At 47.0% G+C, this 12,883-nt stretch overlaps 1 protein-coding gene across 8 annotated transcripts in view; it reads right to left on the bottom strand.

Annotated features, from left to right (window-relative positions):
• Positions 1-1,638: 1,638 nt before the first annotated feature.
• PCGF2 (polycomb group ring finger 2) overlaps positions 1,639-12,883 on the bottom strand; it is a 59,420-nt gene continuing 48,175 nt past the window's right edge. For 7 of the 8 annotated variants that reach the window (XM_081884335.1, XM_081884334.1, XM_081884336.1 and 4 more), the window contains 4 exons: positions 12,572-12,670; positions 10,937-11,017; positions 2,447-8,694; positions 1,639-2,289 (listed from right to left, as the gene is read on the bottom strand). In XM_081884335.1, the coding sequence (XP_081740461.1) occupies positions 8,335-8,694; positions 10,937-11,017; positions 12,572-12,670 (540 nt within the window). In that variant the 3' untranslated portion in view covers positions 1,639-2,289; positions 2,447-8,334. The remainder of the gene's footprint in view (positions 2,290-2,446; positions 8,695-10,936; positions 11,018-12,571; positions 12,671-12,883) is intronic. The other variant, XM_081884332.1, reaches the window with a different exon arrangement.

Here is a 12,883-nt window from a genome sequence, read left to right as displayed (position 1 = left end):
AAGTGTGACTAGCCCAAGGTCACCCAGCAGCTGTAAGTGGAGGAGCAGGGAAGCGAATCCAGTTCACCAGATTACGAGTCCACCACTCTTACCCACTACACCACCCTGGCTCTGGAGTTCAGCATGCAATGGAGAAATTGGAATTCCTGGCCCAGATTTGCACCCATTGCTATTACATGGCTAAGTGGCTGTGTGGTGCTCACTGTGCACTGTTTGGTGGCTATATTATTTGGCTCTATGTCTGCATACACACTTATCGAGCAATTGCAGATCGTACAGGATCATTTGTGGATTCTGAATAATGCCAGCAGTTCTGCATGTACTTGCCAGTGCTAAGAAAGCATTGTTGTCGAAATCCACCAAAAGTGAAATCCCAAGATTATGAATCGTTCTTCAAATAGGGAACAGCAAAATAAGAGACAGGGGTTTGATGCAGCATGTTGTACTTTGGGATGATTTTGAAACACCACCACCTGGCAGGTACATTGGGATTTTAAAACAGCATGCCTTGTTGTTGTTTGTGTGTCTGTGTAGAACTGTGTTCATGCTACAACTGATGTACAAAACAACAAAAACTGCAGAAGGTATAATAAGGTACAAAATCCAGCTTCTTGTTAATCTTACCTTTTTTAAAAAAAAATTAAACGGCAAATTTCTAGTCCCCATTGGCTTTGAACACTTCACACTGTGTAGACAACGCCTGATAAAATCTGACACCAGACAGATTACTAAATAAGATTTTTGGTGGTTGTGGGTGGGGCTTTAACATCCTTGGAATGCCCAGACAGAACAGAATTCCAATGCATCTAAACAGATTCAGAGTGTTATGCAAAAGGAGGTGTTATGCAGATAGGCTCTGTTTGATCGCATCTTTTCTTGGCAGTTTTAAAATTGCGTTAAATGTTTTTGCAGTTACTGGTAGGGCTGCACTTGAAAGAAATTGAGAGATTGTTTGGCCGTGGGGAATGCTTAGAGAGCACACACATGAACAAACTAGATAAGAAGTGACCGTAAACACAACAAGCAGCTTTTTAAAATGCAAGGAGGAGGAGGCTGATTGTTATCAGGATCACAGCAGATTGGAAGGACATCTCCTCTGTTTCAGTCACAAGGAAAATTCCTCCTTTGAAACTACTACAGTATTGGGATTGGAAAGCTACTATCGGTGCTCAAGGGAACTTCCCTCATTGAAAGGGTTAAGCTGCTCACACACTCACCCAGCTGCTATTTGCGGGGGTTTTTTAAAATGGTGCCTGTTAAATGCAAAGACGTATTCAATGTCACTTCTAATTTCGGCCTCACTGAAAACATATATACACATTAGCAGTTCTGTGGTACCAAATACAACAGCAAATCCTAAGGTGTCAAAACCTTTAGGAAGGAAGATACTGCAATCATGATGCAAGTAGCATAATAATCAGAGAAATCCCTTTATCTGGTTGCTGCCATAGATATTTCATACTCCACCACCAAGTCCGGAACAACATCCATCGCCCTATTGTCTTGAAACTGATAAGAGGCTTCAGCTCTTCAATGGGGTGAAGCAATTTGGGCCCCTTTTTGCAAAGCTTACGATTTTGTGGGCTAGTGATGGAGGAGAAAGAACTTGCAAAGCACAACAATGCCAGACACCAGAGCTGAAGGACAAAGTTGTAGCATTTATTACCATTTACAAACTGTCTTATTGATACAAATGTTTTAACCAATAACAATATATGAATATCAGAATATATTACAGCACATTAAAACATCATACAGGTTTGCAAACATACAGAGCGATTTGGCTTGTACCATATTAAAAAAATGTACAAAAAAGGTTGTTGGGGTGGGGGTGGGGAGCTCAGAAGAGAAAAGCGTGAGGCCTTCCGTCGCCTTGGTCATTTCACTCGGTATGTACAATGTTAATGCGCAGGTGGGAAACACCTTTTGGGTGTTTGAAGTCCAGAAAATCTTAAAACATGGCGCAATGCCAGTAGCAAGGCCCAAGTTCGGTCTTGGCCAATGAGAAAGAGAGAGCAATAGGACTGGTCAATAAAATGTGCATGTGTTTCTGTAAATTCTTCCTGTTGGCCCCTCGGGGCCTCCGATACTTCCTTGTAAGGGGGTAAAAAAACTGGTTATCTTATGGGTTGGCGGTTGGAGGCGCCAGAACCAAATCCAGCCCACTGGGAGGTGCCGCCTTCACCCACACCAGTTGCCAACCTAGAGGCAAGAGATGCAGAGAAAGTGGTGTTTTGCCAGCAGGCTGTTAGAGGAAACTGCCTTATTATACTGACCGTGGGTGCACACCTTGTTCGGTGTATTGTCTACACCAGTGTTTCCCAACCTTTGGTCTCGGGCAGCTTTTGGACCACAATTCCCATCATCCCTGACAACTGGTCTTCCTAGCTAGAGGTGATGGGAATTGTAGTCCAAAAACAGCTGTAAACCCAAGGTTGGGAAACACTGGTCTACACCAGCAGTGGCTCTCCAGGATTCCAGACAGAAGCATCTCCCAGCCTTACCTGAAAACGCTGCGGATTGAATCTGGACCTTCTGTCTGCAAAGGGATGCTCTACCATGAAGCTATTTTTAAAGGAGGCCCACGGTTGTTATGTTCCCTACGAGGTGGTGGCATAAGGCATGCCTCTCCCCAGTGACTTCAGTTCCCCCAGATGCAGGAACCGTCACCTTCACAATAGAGCTTGTCAAATCAGGGTGTGTGTGTGTGTGTGTGTGTGTGTGTGTGTGTAGTTGTTACGAGGCTTCCCCCTACATACACAGACACCCTTGACATTATGGCATTGCTGCAAATGCTGCTTAGAACGGTGTGATAAAACTGCAAAGTTCTATTTTTGTTTAATATAAAGAATCTCAAGAAAACGAATGCTCAGCCTGCGGCCAGGACAAGCAGCAAAGAGCGGGAAATTATGAAGAGCAGATTAGGAAAAAGAGCCTTCCTCACTCTAAGAGGAGCTCAGCTGTAGAACAAGTTGCTTTTGGGATGCTAAACTTTTGGACATGTCTTCGGTTTCAGAGGAAGTGGATGTGCCTTCCAATGGTTATTAGCCACAATTACAAAACTGGAACCTCCAGGAGGCAACATCCCTTTCACTACTAGGTTCTGTCGACCACAGCTATGGCAAGAACCCGAGCAGCAAGGTTTTGTTTCTCTCTGTCTGGAAGATGCCTTCCTCGCTAGGCGGCAAACCACCTTGGAAAGCAAGGGAAACTAGTGATGTGATCTGTGACACGGTGCAGGAAGAGGGCAATCAGAGGTGCCAGCTGTTTAGAGAGAGAAAAAAGTTAATGAAAAATATCTCACTGGGCTGCCACACAAACCTAAGCAGCTCTTTGGTCAGAGTGCCGGGACAAGTAAACCTTGAGTCCGACCCAGCAAGACGATTCAGATGTGCTGGTCCTCTGTGAAGTGGGACTGGAAAGGAGGGTTTTGGGGGTCCTTCCCAGGACTATGATTCTTCCTCCTCACTTCAAGTGCAGTATGTCAATGGCAAGAGCAAGGGGAAATGTATTATTATTATAGTCATCCTCCAAATGTCACGTTGTGCAAGGCCCCACATATCCCTAGATCAGCTTCCTATTCTTAGCAGTGGCTTCTGCTGCACAGTGGTCCTGATGCAGAGCAGCAGGGTAACAACAGCAGACTTGGACCCATCCTATTGCACCGGCAGATGACCTGTATCCCAGGTGTGTCCCTCCCCTTGATGGAAGACACTCTGATCCAGAAGTGAAAGAGGAATATATTTTTTGTGTTATTCCCCCTTCCCTCCACAGCCCTTGCCTCCCTATGCCTCCCAATCTGCTGAAGATGGTTGAGGATCCCCTTAGAACAGTGTGGGAGGTCGTGCAAGGGGATGTCGGAGAAAGGGTGAATTAAATAAAAAACTAAAAAATAAAAAACACCTCCTCTCCCCCTCTGCTCAAGCAGGATCAAAAAACCCTTCCATCAGCACAGGTACACAATAGGGTACAACCCCTTGTTTATAAGTTTGGGTGACATGGGGTAGGACTTGGGAGTCCAGGTGCATTGCCAGGTTGCCAAAACATGTGTTCTCCGCTGCACATCTTGGTCTCAGTGCACGTCGAGCACAACAGATCCACCTGCAAAAACCTCCGAGGTTGGATTGCCTTTGTGAGGTCGGCCGCTCTTGTGAGCCAGCCGGTGGGGGGGGGGGAGCCTATCAAAAGTTCCTTTGACATTCAGGAATACAAAATGTGCTTGTGTCAAGTTAGCCCTTCCTAACTTACATTAAAAAAAGGAAGATGATCACTCTGGCAGCTTTTGCCAACTTGTTGCCCCCTCCGGACTACAACTCCCATCAGCCGTGCTGGCAGGGGCTGATGGGAGTTGTAGTCCAAAGCATCTGGAGGTGAACAGGCTTGGCGAAGGCTGCCCTCTGGGATCGCTTTTCTTCCATTCAGAAAAAAGGGGAGAGGATTCAAGCTGACGGAAGAATAGAACTCTTCCCGCTGGAAGTTGTGCGTTTCCACCTGGCAGTCTTGAAAACACAAGTCAGCAAATGAAAAGACATTGTCTTCCCCCAACCCCACCCCACCCGGTTAAAACCACAAAACCCTCTTCTGTCACCCCAGCGGATCAAGCAGTAGGTTTCCTTTTCAAAGGCACTGTATTTATTTCTTTGAAACTCGTTTTACAAGCAGGGTGAATGAGAAAAGGGAGGCTTTGGGGGGAGGAGAGAGATGCAGGACAGGATCCCTCAAAGTCTACGAGTTGTTTCTCATCTCAAGAGCCAGTTCAAACAAAAAGTTGGCATGAGCCAAATCAGGCCGCCCCCCAAGCGCATCTGCTTGCGTAACTATAACGCAAACAGCTGCAAGAATGTGGGTCTTGGCTGCCCCAGATCTCACGAACTCAAGGTATGCATGCTCCCAGCCTCCAAGATGGGTAGAAGTTTCCATGAACTAGTTTTATGGACTCCTGGTTTCAAAGCTACTACTACTCCCTGAAAGCACACACGTGGGCCAGATCAACACCGCAAATCTAAACTGTTTCCAACTGTCATTGCTCCCAGCCAAGAAATCATTAAGTGTGTGCAAGCTGGTTTTTGGAGAAGAACCCGCCTCACGTAACCATCTGTCTTTCGACCAGTGGAGGTGAACCTGCTGGTCTGTAATTCCCATCATCCTTCACTGCAGGCCATGCTGACTGGGGTTCATGGGAGTCAGGAGTCATACACCAGGTCACTGCAGGTTGTTCGCCACCCCTGCTCGTGACCATGGCCAGCCAATGTCCCTGGGCGGTTCACATCCTGGGTGTGAAAATGCTGCTCATTCTTCCCCAGTATACTACCCTCTGAATATGGAGGGCTCCACTTCTGTCTTCTACAACTTCAAGCCCTGAGAACTGTAGGCCAGTAAATGGCCAGTAGCTATCTCTAATGACACATCCACACAGAGGGGTGTATTCAACTAAGTCCTGTTCAGAGAAAACCCAATGAATCAAGTGAGGTCCTGTCCATTAGCTTCATTCAATGTTTCTGCTCTGAGCAGGGCTAGCGTCAGATACAACCTCATGCCGTTAAAGCGCATGACATCCCCTCAAAAACCCTACAAATGATAGGTGTAAGAGTCAAAGGTAAAGGACCCCTGGATGGTTAAGTCCAGTCAAAGGCGACTATGGGGTTGTGGCGCTCACCTTGCTTTCAGGCTGAGGGAGCCGGCGTTTGTCCACAGATAGCTTTCCGGGTCATGTGGCCAGCATGGCTAAACCGCTTCTGGTGCAACAGGACACCGTGACGGAAACCAGAGCACATGGAAACATAATTTACCTTCCCATCGCAGCTGTACCTATTTATCTCCTTGCACTGGCGTGCTTTTGAACTGCTAGGTTGGCAGGAGCTAGGACGGAGCAACAGGAGCTCACTCCATTGCAGGGACCCTAAGCACCAACCTTCTGATCAGCAAGCCCAAGAGGCTCTGCAACGCCATAGTTGCCTTTGACTGGACTTAACCGTCCAGGGGTCCTTTACCTTTTTTTACCTGATAGGTGTTACAATTCCCAGCACACTCAAGAAAACTGCAGTTTCCAGTATTTTGGGGTGGGGTGGGGAGCTGTGTGCTTTAAACGTGCGTGAAATAGGTGGTGTGAATGTGTCCTAAGAAAATGCCCTCTCCGTAAAACCACCCTCCCCCCCCCAAAAAAAAAAAATCCCAGGTCTGTTGGCGGGACGGCTGAAGTGGTTGGAAACAGAAGTGAAGATGAGATCTCCTGAGATACAGGCAGAGACGTCTGGCACAAAGGGACAGAATTGAGGGGTGGGAGTGGAAGGAGTCATGGTTCAAAATGTCTGGAGGACTGACCAGGAGGAAGCCAGCTTAAGCTCAAGGCACTATGTTCACCGTAACAGCGTCACTGGCAATGCCACACCTGTATGGGTTTTGGGGATGTGACGCCAGTAGTGGTTGGCCTCACCAGATACAACATTAAAGGTAAAAAGGTAAAGGACCCCTGGACAGTTAAGTCCAGTCAAAGGCGACTATGGGGTTGTGGCGCTCATCTTGCTTTTAGGCCAAGGGAGCCGGTGTTTGTCCACAGACAGCTTTTTGGATCATGTGGCCAGCAAACTAAACCGTTTCTGGCACAACAGGACGGAAACCAGAGTGCACAGAAATGCTGTTTATCTTCCTGCTGCAGTGGTACCTATTTATTTACTTGCACTGGCGTGCTTTCGAACTGCTAGATTGGCAGGAGCTGGAGCAGAGCAACGGGAGCTCACTCCATCGCAGGGATTCGAACCGCCAACCTTCCGATCGGCAAGCCCAAGCGGCTCAGTGGTTTAGACCACAGAGCCACCCACGACAGTTGCTACCTGCAACATTGCACTACTGCAGGCATAGAAACAGGTGGGAGAGGGGAATGTGCGGAACTCGCTGCTCTGAGGACATCCCAGTCCACATGTTGGGTTTGAAAGGCAGACAGAAGAAGCGGCCCCAGCGACTAACAAAACAGCCAGACATCTTGGCAGGCCTTGCTTGTGATGCGTGGCCTTGCTTGTGAAGCTCAGGGCGCCACGCTAGCCTGGGTCCCTGTGTGTGAGACAATTCGCATTGCATTTCACGGAACCTGTTCTTCCACCAATGGCCCAAGGCCCACCTTCAGACCTGAACCTTGTGGGGCTAAGCTTCTGGTCCTCAGCCCTATCTCAGCTGTCCCTCTGTTCCTAGCTGCCATGTTTTGTCACATGGCTGTTTGCAAACCAGCAGTGGCTGTTGGCCTTTCGCATCATTAAAGGAAGGAGACTGGCGGCGTCAACCCTTCTGATGTGTGCAGCTGTCCGGACCTCTCCTTCAGGCTTTATAGCTGCATCTCGGCTCTGCAGGAGACCACGGGAGGTATAGATGAGGGAATATGAGGCTAAAGCTGTGTACACCCTACACCTCTAAAGCATGCTCAAAGCACATTATTTCCCTCCAGGAATTCTGGGCACTGTAGTTAGCCACTCAGAGTTAGCTCCCAGCAACCCTTAACAAACTACAGAATTCTTTGAGAGGGTGGGGGGATGTGCTTTGGATGTGCTTTCAAGAAGGTGAGAGGAATCTTTGGCCCTCAAGATGAACTCCTGTCGCCTCTGGTCATTGGCAATGCTTGCTGCGGCAGATGGGAGTTATGTTTCAGCGACACCCGGAGAGCCAAAGGTTCCGCACATCTTTAAAGACATTGCGCTTGTGTAGCGGGGGGGGGGGCTGAAAGGAAGCGTAGGTGGAGACAGCAAGGGTGCCCAAGGTGGAAGGCGTCCTGCCTTCCTCAACTTGGCGCCCTCTAAATTGTGTTGGACTACAACTCCCATCGTCCCTTTCCCTCAGCCTGTGCTGGTTAGGGCTCATGGGAGTTGAAGTCCAGAAACACTGGGAGGGAACCAGATTCCATGACGGCGCATAAGTCAAAGGACGAAGAAAGCATGAGAAAGCCACGTGTGCTTCTAAGACAGGAAGCCTGCTTGATTCAGGACTGTGCGTTTTTCTCTCTCGGGGACTGTGCATTAAATCTGACTACAAACAGAGGGCACAAATAAAAAAGAGTTTTTAACAGGAAGGGACTGCCGCTTTAACACAGATGACATCATGCAGTTACAGGAGCACTTTTTTTTCTTTTTTAAAATTAAAAAAGGGGGAGGACACGTCGGGTTTTTTTGTCTCTTTTTGCCTTTTTTTCTTCTTAAATTAAATCAGGTCGATTGATAGAAAATAAGTATGTATAATTTCCCCCCCACCCCCACCCCACCCCTCCACTGCCCTTATCTACACATAATATACTTATTTATAAAACTCGAGATCCAGCCAAGAAGGAGAAGGAAGAAAAAATGTCCTGTCCCTTTAAGTCAAAGCCGACATGGTGGGGCCGCCATTTACCATTGCCTTGCGCCCCCTGCTGGCCAAGGGTTGCATCTGGTGGCAGTTCGAAGTGCCGTTGAGCATGGTCCCGGGCGCAGGGTTGGCGGGGATGCTCACCGTGGTGGTGTTGGAGCTGGGCGAGCCGTGGGAAGGGGTGGCAGGGCTTGGCAACGAAGAGGAAGTGGTGGCCGGCAAGGTGGCCGGGCTGTTGGCCTTGTCGCTGACAGACTCGCACTCTGACGCGCCGCTGGTGTTGGTGCATTCGGAGTTGGGGAGCTGGGAGGAGAGTTTTAGCCTCTTGCAGGCCGGCTGGACACGGTATTTCAGAGGGAGAGGGCCATTCTGCAGAGGGAGAGCGTAAACATAACATTTCATCTTCTACACAGCTTAGCTGCAACCATTTTAAAAGGTAAAGGGACCCCTGACCATTGGGTCCAGTCGTGGCCGACTCTGGGGTTGCGGAGCTCATCTCGCTTTATTAGCCGAAGGAGCCAGCTTCCGGGTCATGTGCCCAGCATGACTAAGCCGCTTTTGGCAAACCAGAGCAGTGCACGAAAACGCCGTTTACCTTCTCGCCGGAGTGGTACCTATTTATCTACTTGCACTTTGATGTGCTTTTGAACTGCTAGGTTGGCAGGAGCAAAGACCGAACAATGGGAGCTCACCCCGTCGCAGGGATTCGAACCACCAACCTTCTGATCGGCAAGTCCTAGGCTGTGTGGTTTAACCCACAGCGCCACCAGCGTCCCACCTGCAACCGTTTTACCCCCCACCCCTTTTTATATGCACCAAGAAGGAAGGACACATCAATCGGGAAATGGCTGTTAAAACTAACGGGGACTTAGCCAAGATGGCAAAACTGACATATTTAACCAGAGAAAGGTCATTGTTAACATTTGTTAAAGACTGGAAACCTTCTACGATTGAAGTCTTATACAAACTCGCAACATATGAACAACTTGCATATAAACACAGACTTGCCATGGACCAATTCGATGACATGTGGAATCTATTCTTGCAAATACTGTAATAGGTTAAGATTTGGTATATTACAATAAGAACTTTGGAAAGCATAGAGTTTGGGGGTTTTTTTCCCTCCCCCCATTATTTTCCCTTCTATACAGGTGCTATTTCTCTTTCTTTCTTTTATTTACGTCTCATCATGTTCAGTGCACATATAATTATGTACTTTTTGAACTTGTTCAATAAAGGTGTTTTAAAAATAAAAGATTGGAAACCTCTCATAGACTTTCTGCGTAAAAACAGAAAATGAAATAATAGCATCTGGATTTGAGGACTGAAGATAATGTTTGATTATATAAAGTGGCTTTGTCAAGTGTTAGATTGGATTGGACAAAGTGAATATTGTTTTTATATAGCAGACAGATGAAGAATTTGACATTATTTCTTTTTTGCTTCTCTATTTCCTCTCCCCCCTCCCCCACGCCTTTTTGTGTTTTTATTGTATCTATATAAAAGTCTTGGTTGGTTAAAAAAAAGGGAAAAGATATTAAGTTTTATTCTTTTCTCTATAAACCTTAATAACATTTTTTTAAAAAAAAGACTATTTCCTTTCCTCTGCTCTAACTTCTTCCTCCAGATATGAGGGCCAACGTAACATTTTCAATTCTTAAAGGTAAAGGCACCCCTGACCATTAGGTGCAGTTGTGACCGACTCTGGGGTTGCGGCGCTCATCTCGCTTTACTGGCCAAAGGAGCCAGCGTACAGCTTCCTGGTCATGTGGCCAGCATGACTAAACCGCTTCTGGCGAACCAGAGCAGCGCACGGAAACGCCGTTTACCTTCTCGCTGGAGTGGTACCTATTTATCTACTTGCACTTTGACGTGCTTCAAAACTGCTAGGTTGGCAGGAGCAGGGACCGAGCAACGGGAGCTCACCCCATCGCGGGGATTCGAACCACCGACCTTCTGATTGGCAAGTCCTAGGCTCTGTCGTTTAACCCACAGCGCCACCCGCATCCTAAATCCCGAATGCTAATTTGTCATTTGTTTTCATTGTTGTTTTCAGATGTAACAAACAAGACGTACCCTTCCATCCCACTTGGTGGGTTCTGAATGGAAGATACATTTGCTCCTCATTCTCAAATGAGTTCTGTCTCAGACCTTGAGCCAACTTGGGTCACAACTCAAATTTCCTCTGCTCTTATTTGTCTCTTATGAATCTATGGAACACTGCCTTACTATGAATGAAGCCATTGATCCATCTTGCTCAGTCTGTACCAGGGATTTCCCCAGCTGGACTACAATGCCCATCATCCCTGACCACCGGTCCTGCTAGCTGAGGATGATGGGAGTTGTAGTCCAAAAACAGCTGGGGACCCATGTTTGGGTAACACTGGTCTATACGAAGGTACAGTGGCTCTCGGGGGTTTCGGACAAGAGTCTTTCACTGGAGATGTTGCTCTGTCAGTGCTGACAACACTGAACTAAATGAACCAACGGTCTGACTCAGGACAAGACAGCTTCCTATGGCCATCTGTCATTTATGATCTAGTTGAGATTCCTGCATTGCAGGAAGTTGGGCTAGATCACCCTTAGGGGTCGCTTCTCTCTACGCACTTACCCGTCGCCAAGGATAGATATAAGTTATGTCCATTAGGGTATAGTATTCCTTCAGAGGTTCATCTTCATAGAGAACTTCCACCTAACAGATTTAATAACACAAGTAAAGAAATTCTGAGTTACATGGCAGGCACAGATGAATAAGTACTGGACACAGATTTACCGTATTTTTCGCCCTATAGGACGCACTTTTTCCCCTCCAAAAATGAAGGGGAAATGTGTGTGCGTCCTATGGGGTGAATGCAGGCTTTCGCTGAAGCCTGGAGAGCCCCATCGCCAGCTCCACAAGCTCGGGGGACAGCGGGGAGGCGGACCGCCGCCATCCTGCTGTCTCCCAATGTGGTTTGGAGGCTGACGGCGGGGAGACGCATGCTTCTCCCCGCCGCCAGCCCTGCAAGCTCCAGGGACAGCGAGGAGGCACAGTGCGTCTTCCCGCTGTCCCCGGACCTGGTCTGCAGGCGGGCGGCAGGGAGAAGAGCGCTTCTCCCCGCTGCCGGCCCCACAAGCGCCTGGGGGGAAAATATTTTTTTTTTCATTATTTCCCCCCAAAAAAAACTTGGTGCGTCCTATGGGCCGGTGCGTCCTATGGGGCGAAAAATACAGTAAGTCTCCTGAGCATCTTTCTCACATATACACACACACACACACACACACATACACACACACATATACACACACACACACACACACACACACACACTTTTATTAGATTTTCTGTTTTGCAATACTCTTTTAAACAATCTTAAAATGGCAGTGACTTCTCTTCTCTATCCATGGTTCATTCTGCATATCATAAATCCCTGCATATTTTACAAAAACTATACCAATCAGTATTCCATTATTACATCAATCAAAACTTATTTACACTGTTGAATTTATCTTAATGCTGACATTCTTCTTTAAACATATGTTCTTCTTGTTCTCTTATTCTATGTATTAGGTCTGCAAGCTGCACATATTCAATCAGTTTAAGTTGTCATTCTTCTTTGGTTGGGACCTCGCTCGTTTTCCATTTGGGGGCTAACAAAACACAGGCCGCAGTAGTGGCATACATAAATAACCTTTTTTTGACACCTGGGAATTTTTGTCTGAATTATCCCCAACAAAAAGGACTCTGTTTTTTCCCCCCTTCTTTTTTCCTTTTTTGAAAAGTACTTTCAAACATTGTTTTAATTTCATTATAGATTATATCCTCTTTTATATACTCTTTTACCCTTTTACAGGTCCAAAGTCTCCTGAACATCTTCATCTTTGTTGCTGTTTTTTAAAGAAGTAATTTTCTAGCCCTTAAGCAGTAAAGAAAGTTTGAAAGCATATGTCCCTTCCCCTAACTAGAAGTAAACTAAATTACGCAGAGCAAGCAAACAGAGACATGTTTTCTCAATCTGCACAGTTCATTTGGGTTTGGAATTTGGGAAACCTCTGTTGCTAAAAAAACCTATATAAGCCTTCAGAGTGAAGCCAGTTCTTCGGCAGGGAGAAAGCACGCACACTTAAAACGCTGTTTGCACGTTTTGCTGTTTGCTTATTTTATAATGAGTGTGGAACTGGAGCTTCCTTGATGGGCAAATAGTTTTGAACATGCAGCATCAACCTTGGCCCGGGAAAAGTGTGATAGCATTTGATAGCAACTCACTTTGTATTTGCTGGGAACATCCATCTTGTTGCGGAGGAACTTAGCCAGGTGCATGATCGTCATAGCGGCAGGGCAACGGAGGAATCTCATGCTGTTCTTCTAGGGAGGAATATGAGAGAGAAAGCGAGGGAGGGAGGGGAGGGAGAGAGAGAAAGTGAGAGAAAAGGTTTTATTGGGAGAGGGCTAGGCAGCTGGAGCAGGCAGAGTCGTTGAAATATGTATTGAAGCAGCTGTAAATCTGCCAAAAGGCAAGGATACCGGGGAAGGGGGCAGGGGGAGGAGTCCGGGAAGGGTCAGAGGTCATAGGCAAAG

Source organism: Podarcis melisellensis (genome assembly GCF_964234715.1).
Source record: "Podarcis melisellensis genome assembly, chromosome: 13".
Lineage (NCBI taxonomy): Eukaryota > Metazoa > Chordata > Lepidosauria > Squamata > Lacertidae > Podarcis > Podarcis melisellensis.
This window is presented reverse-complemented; position numbering and strand designations above follow the sequence as displayed.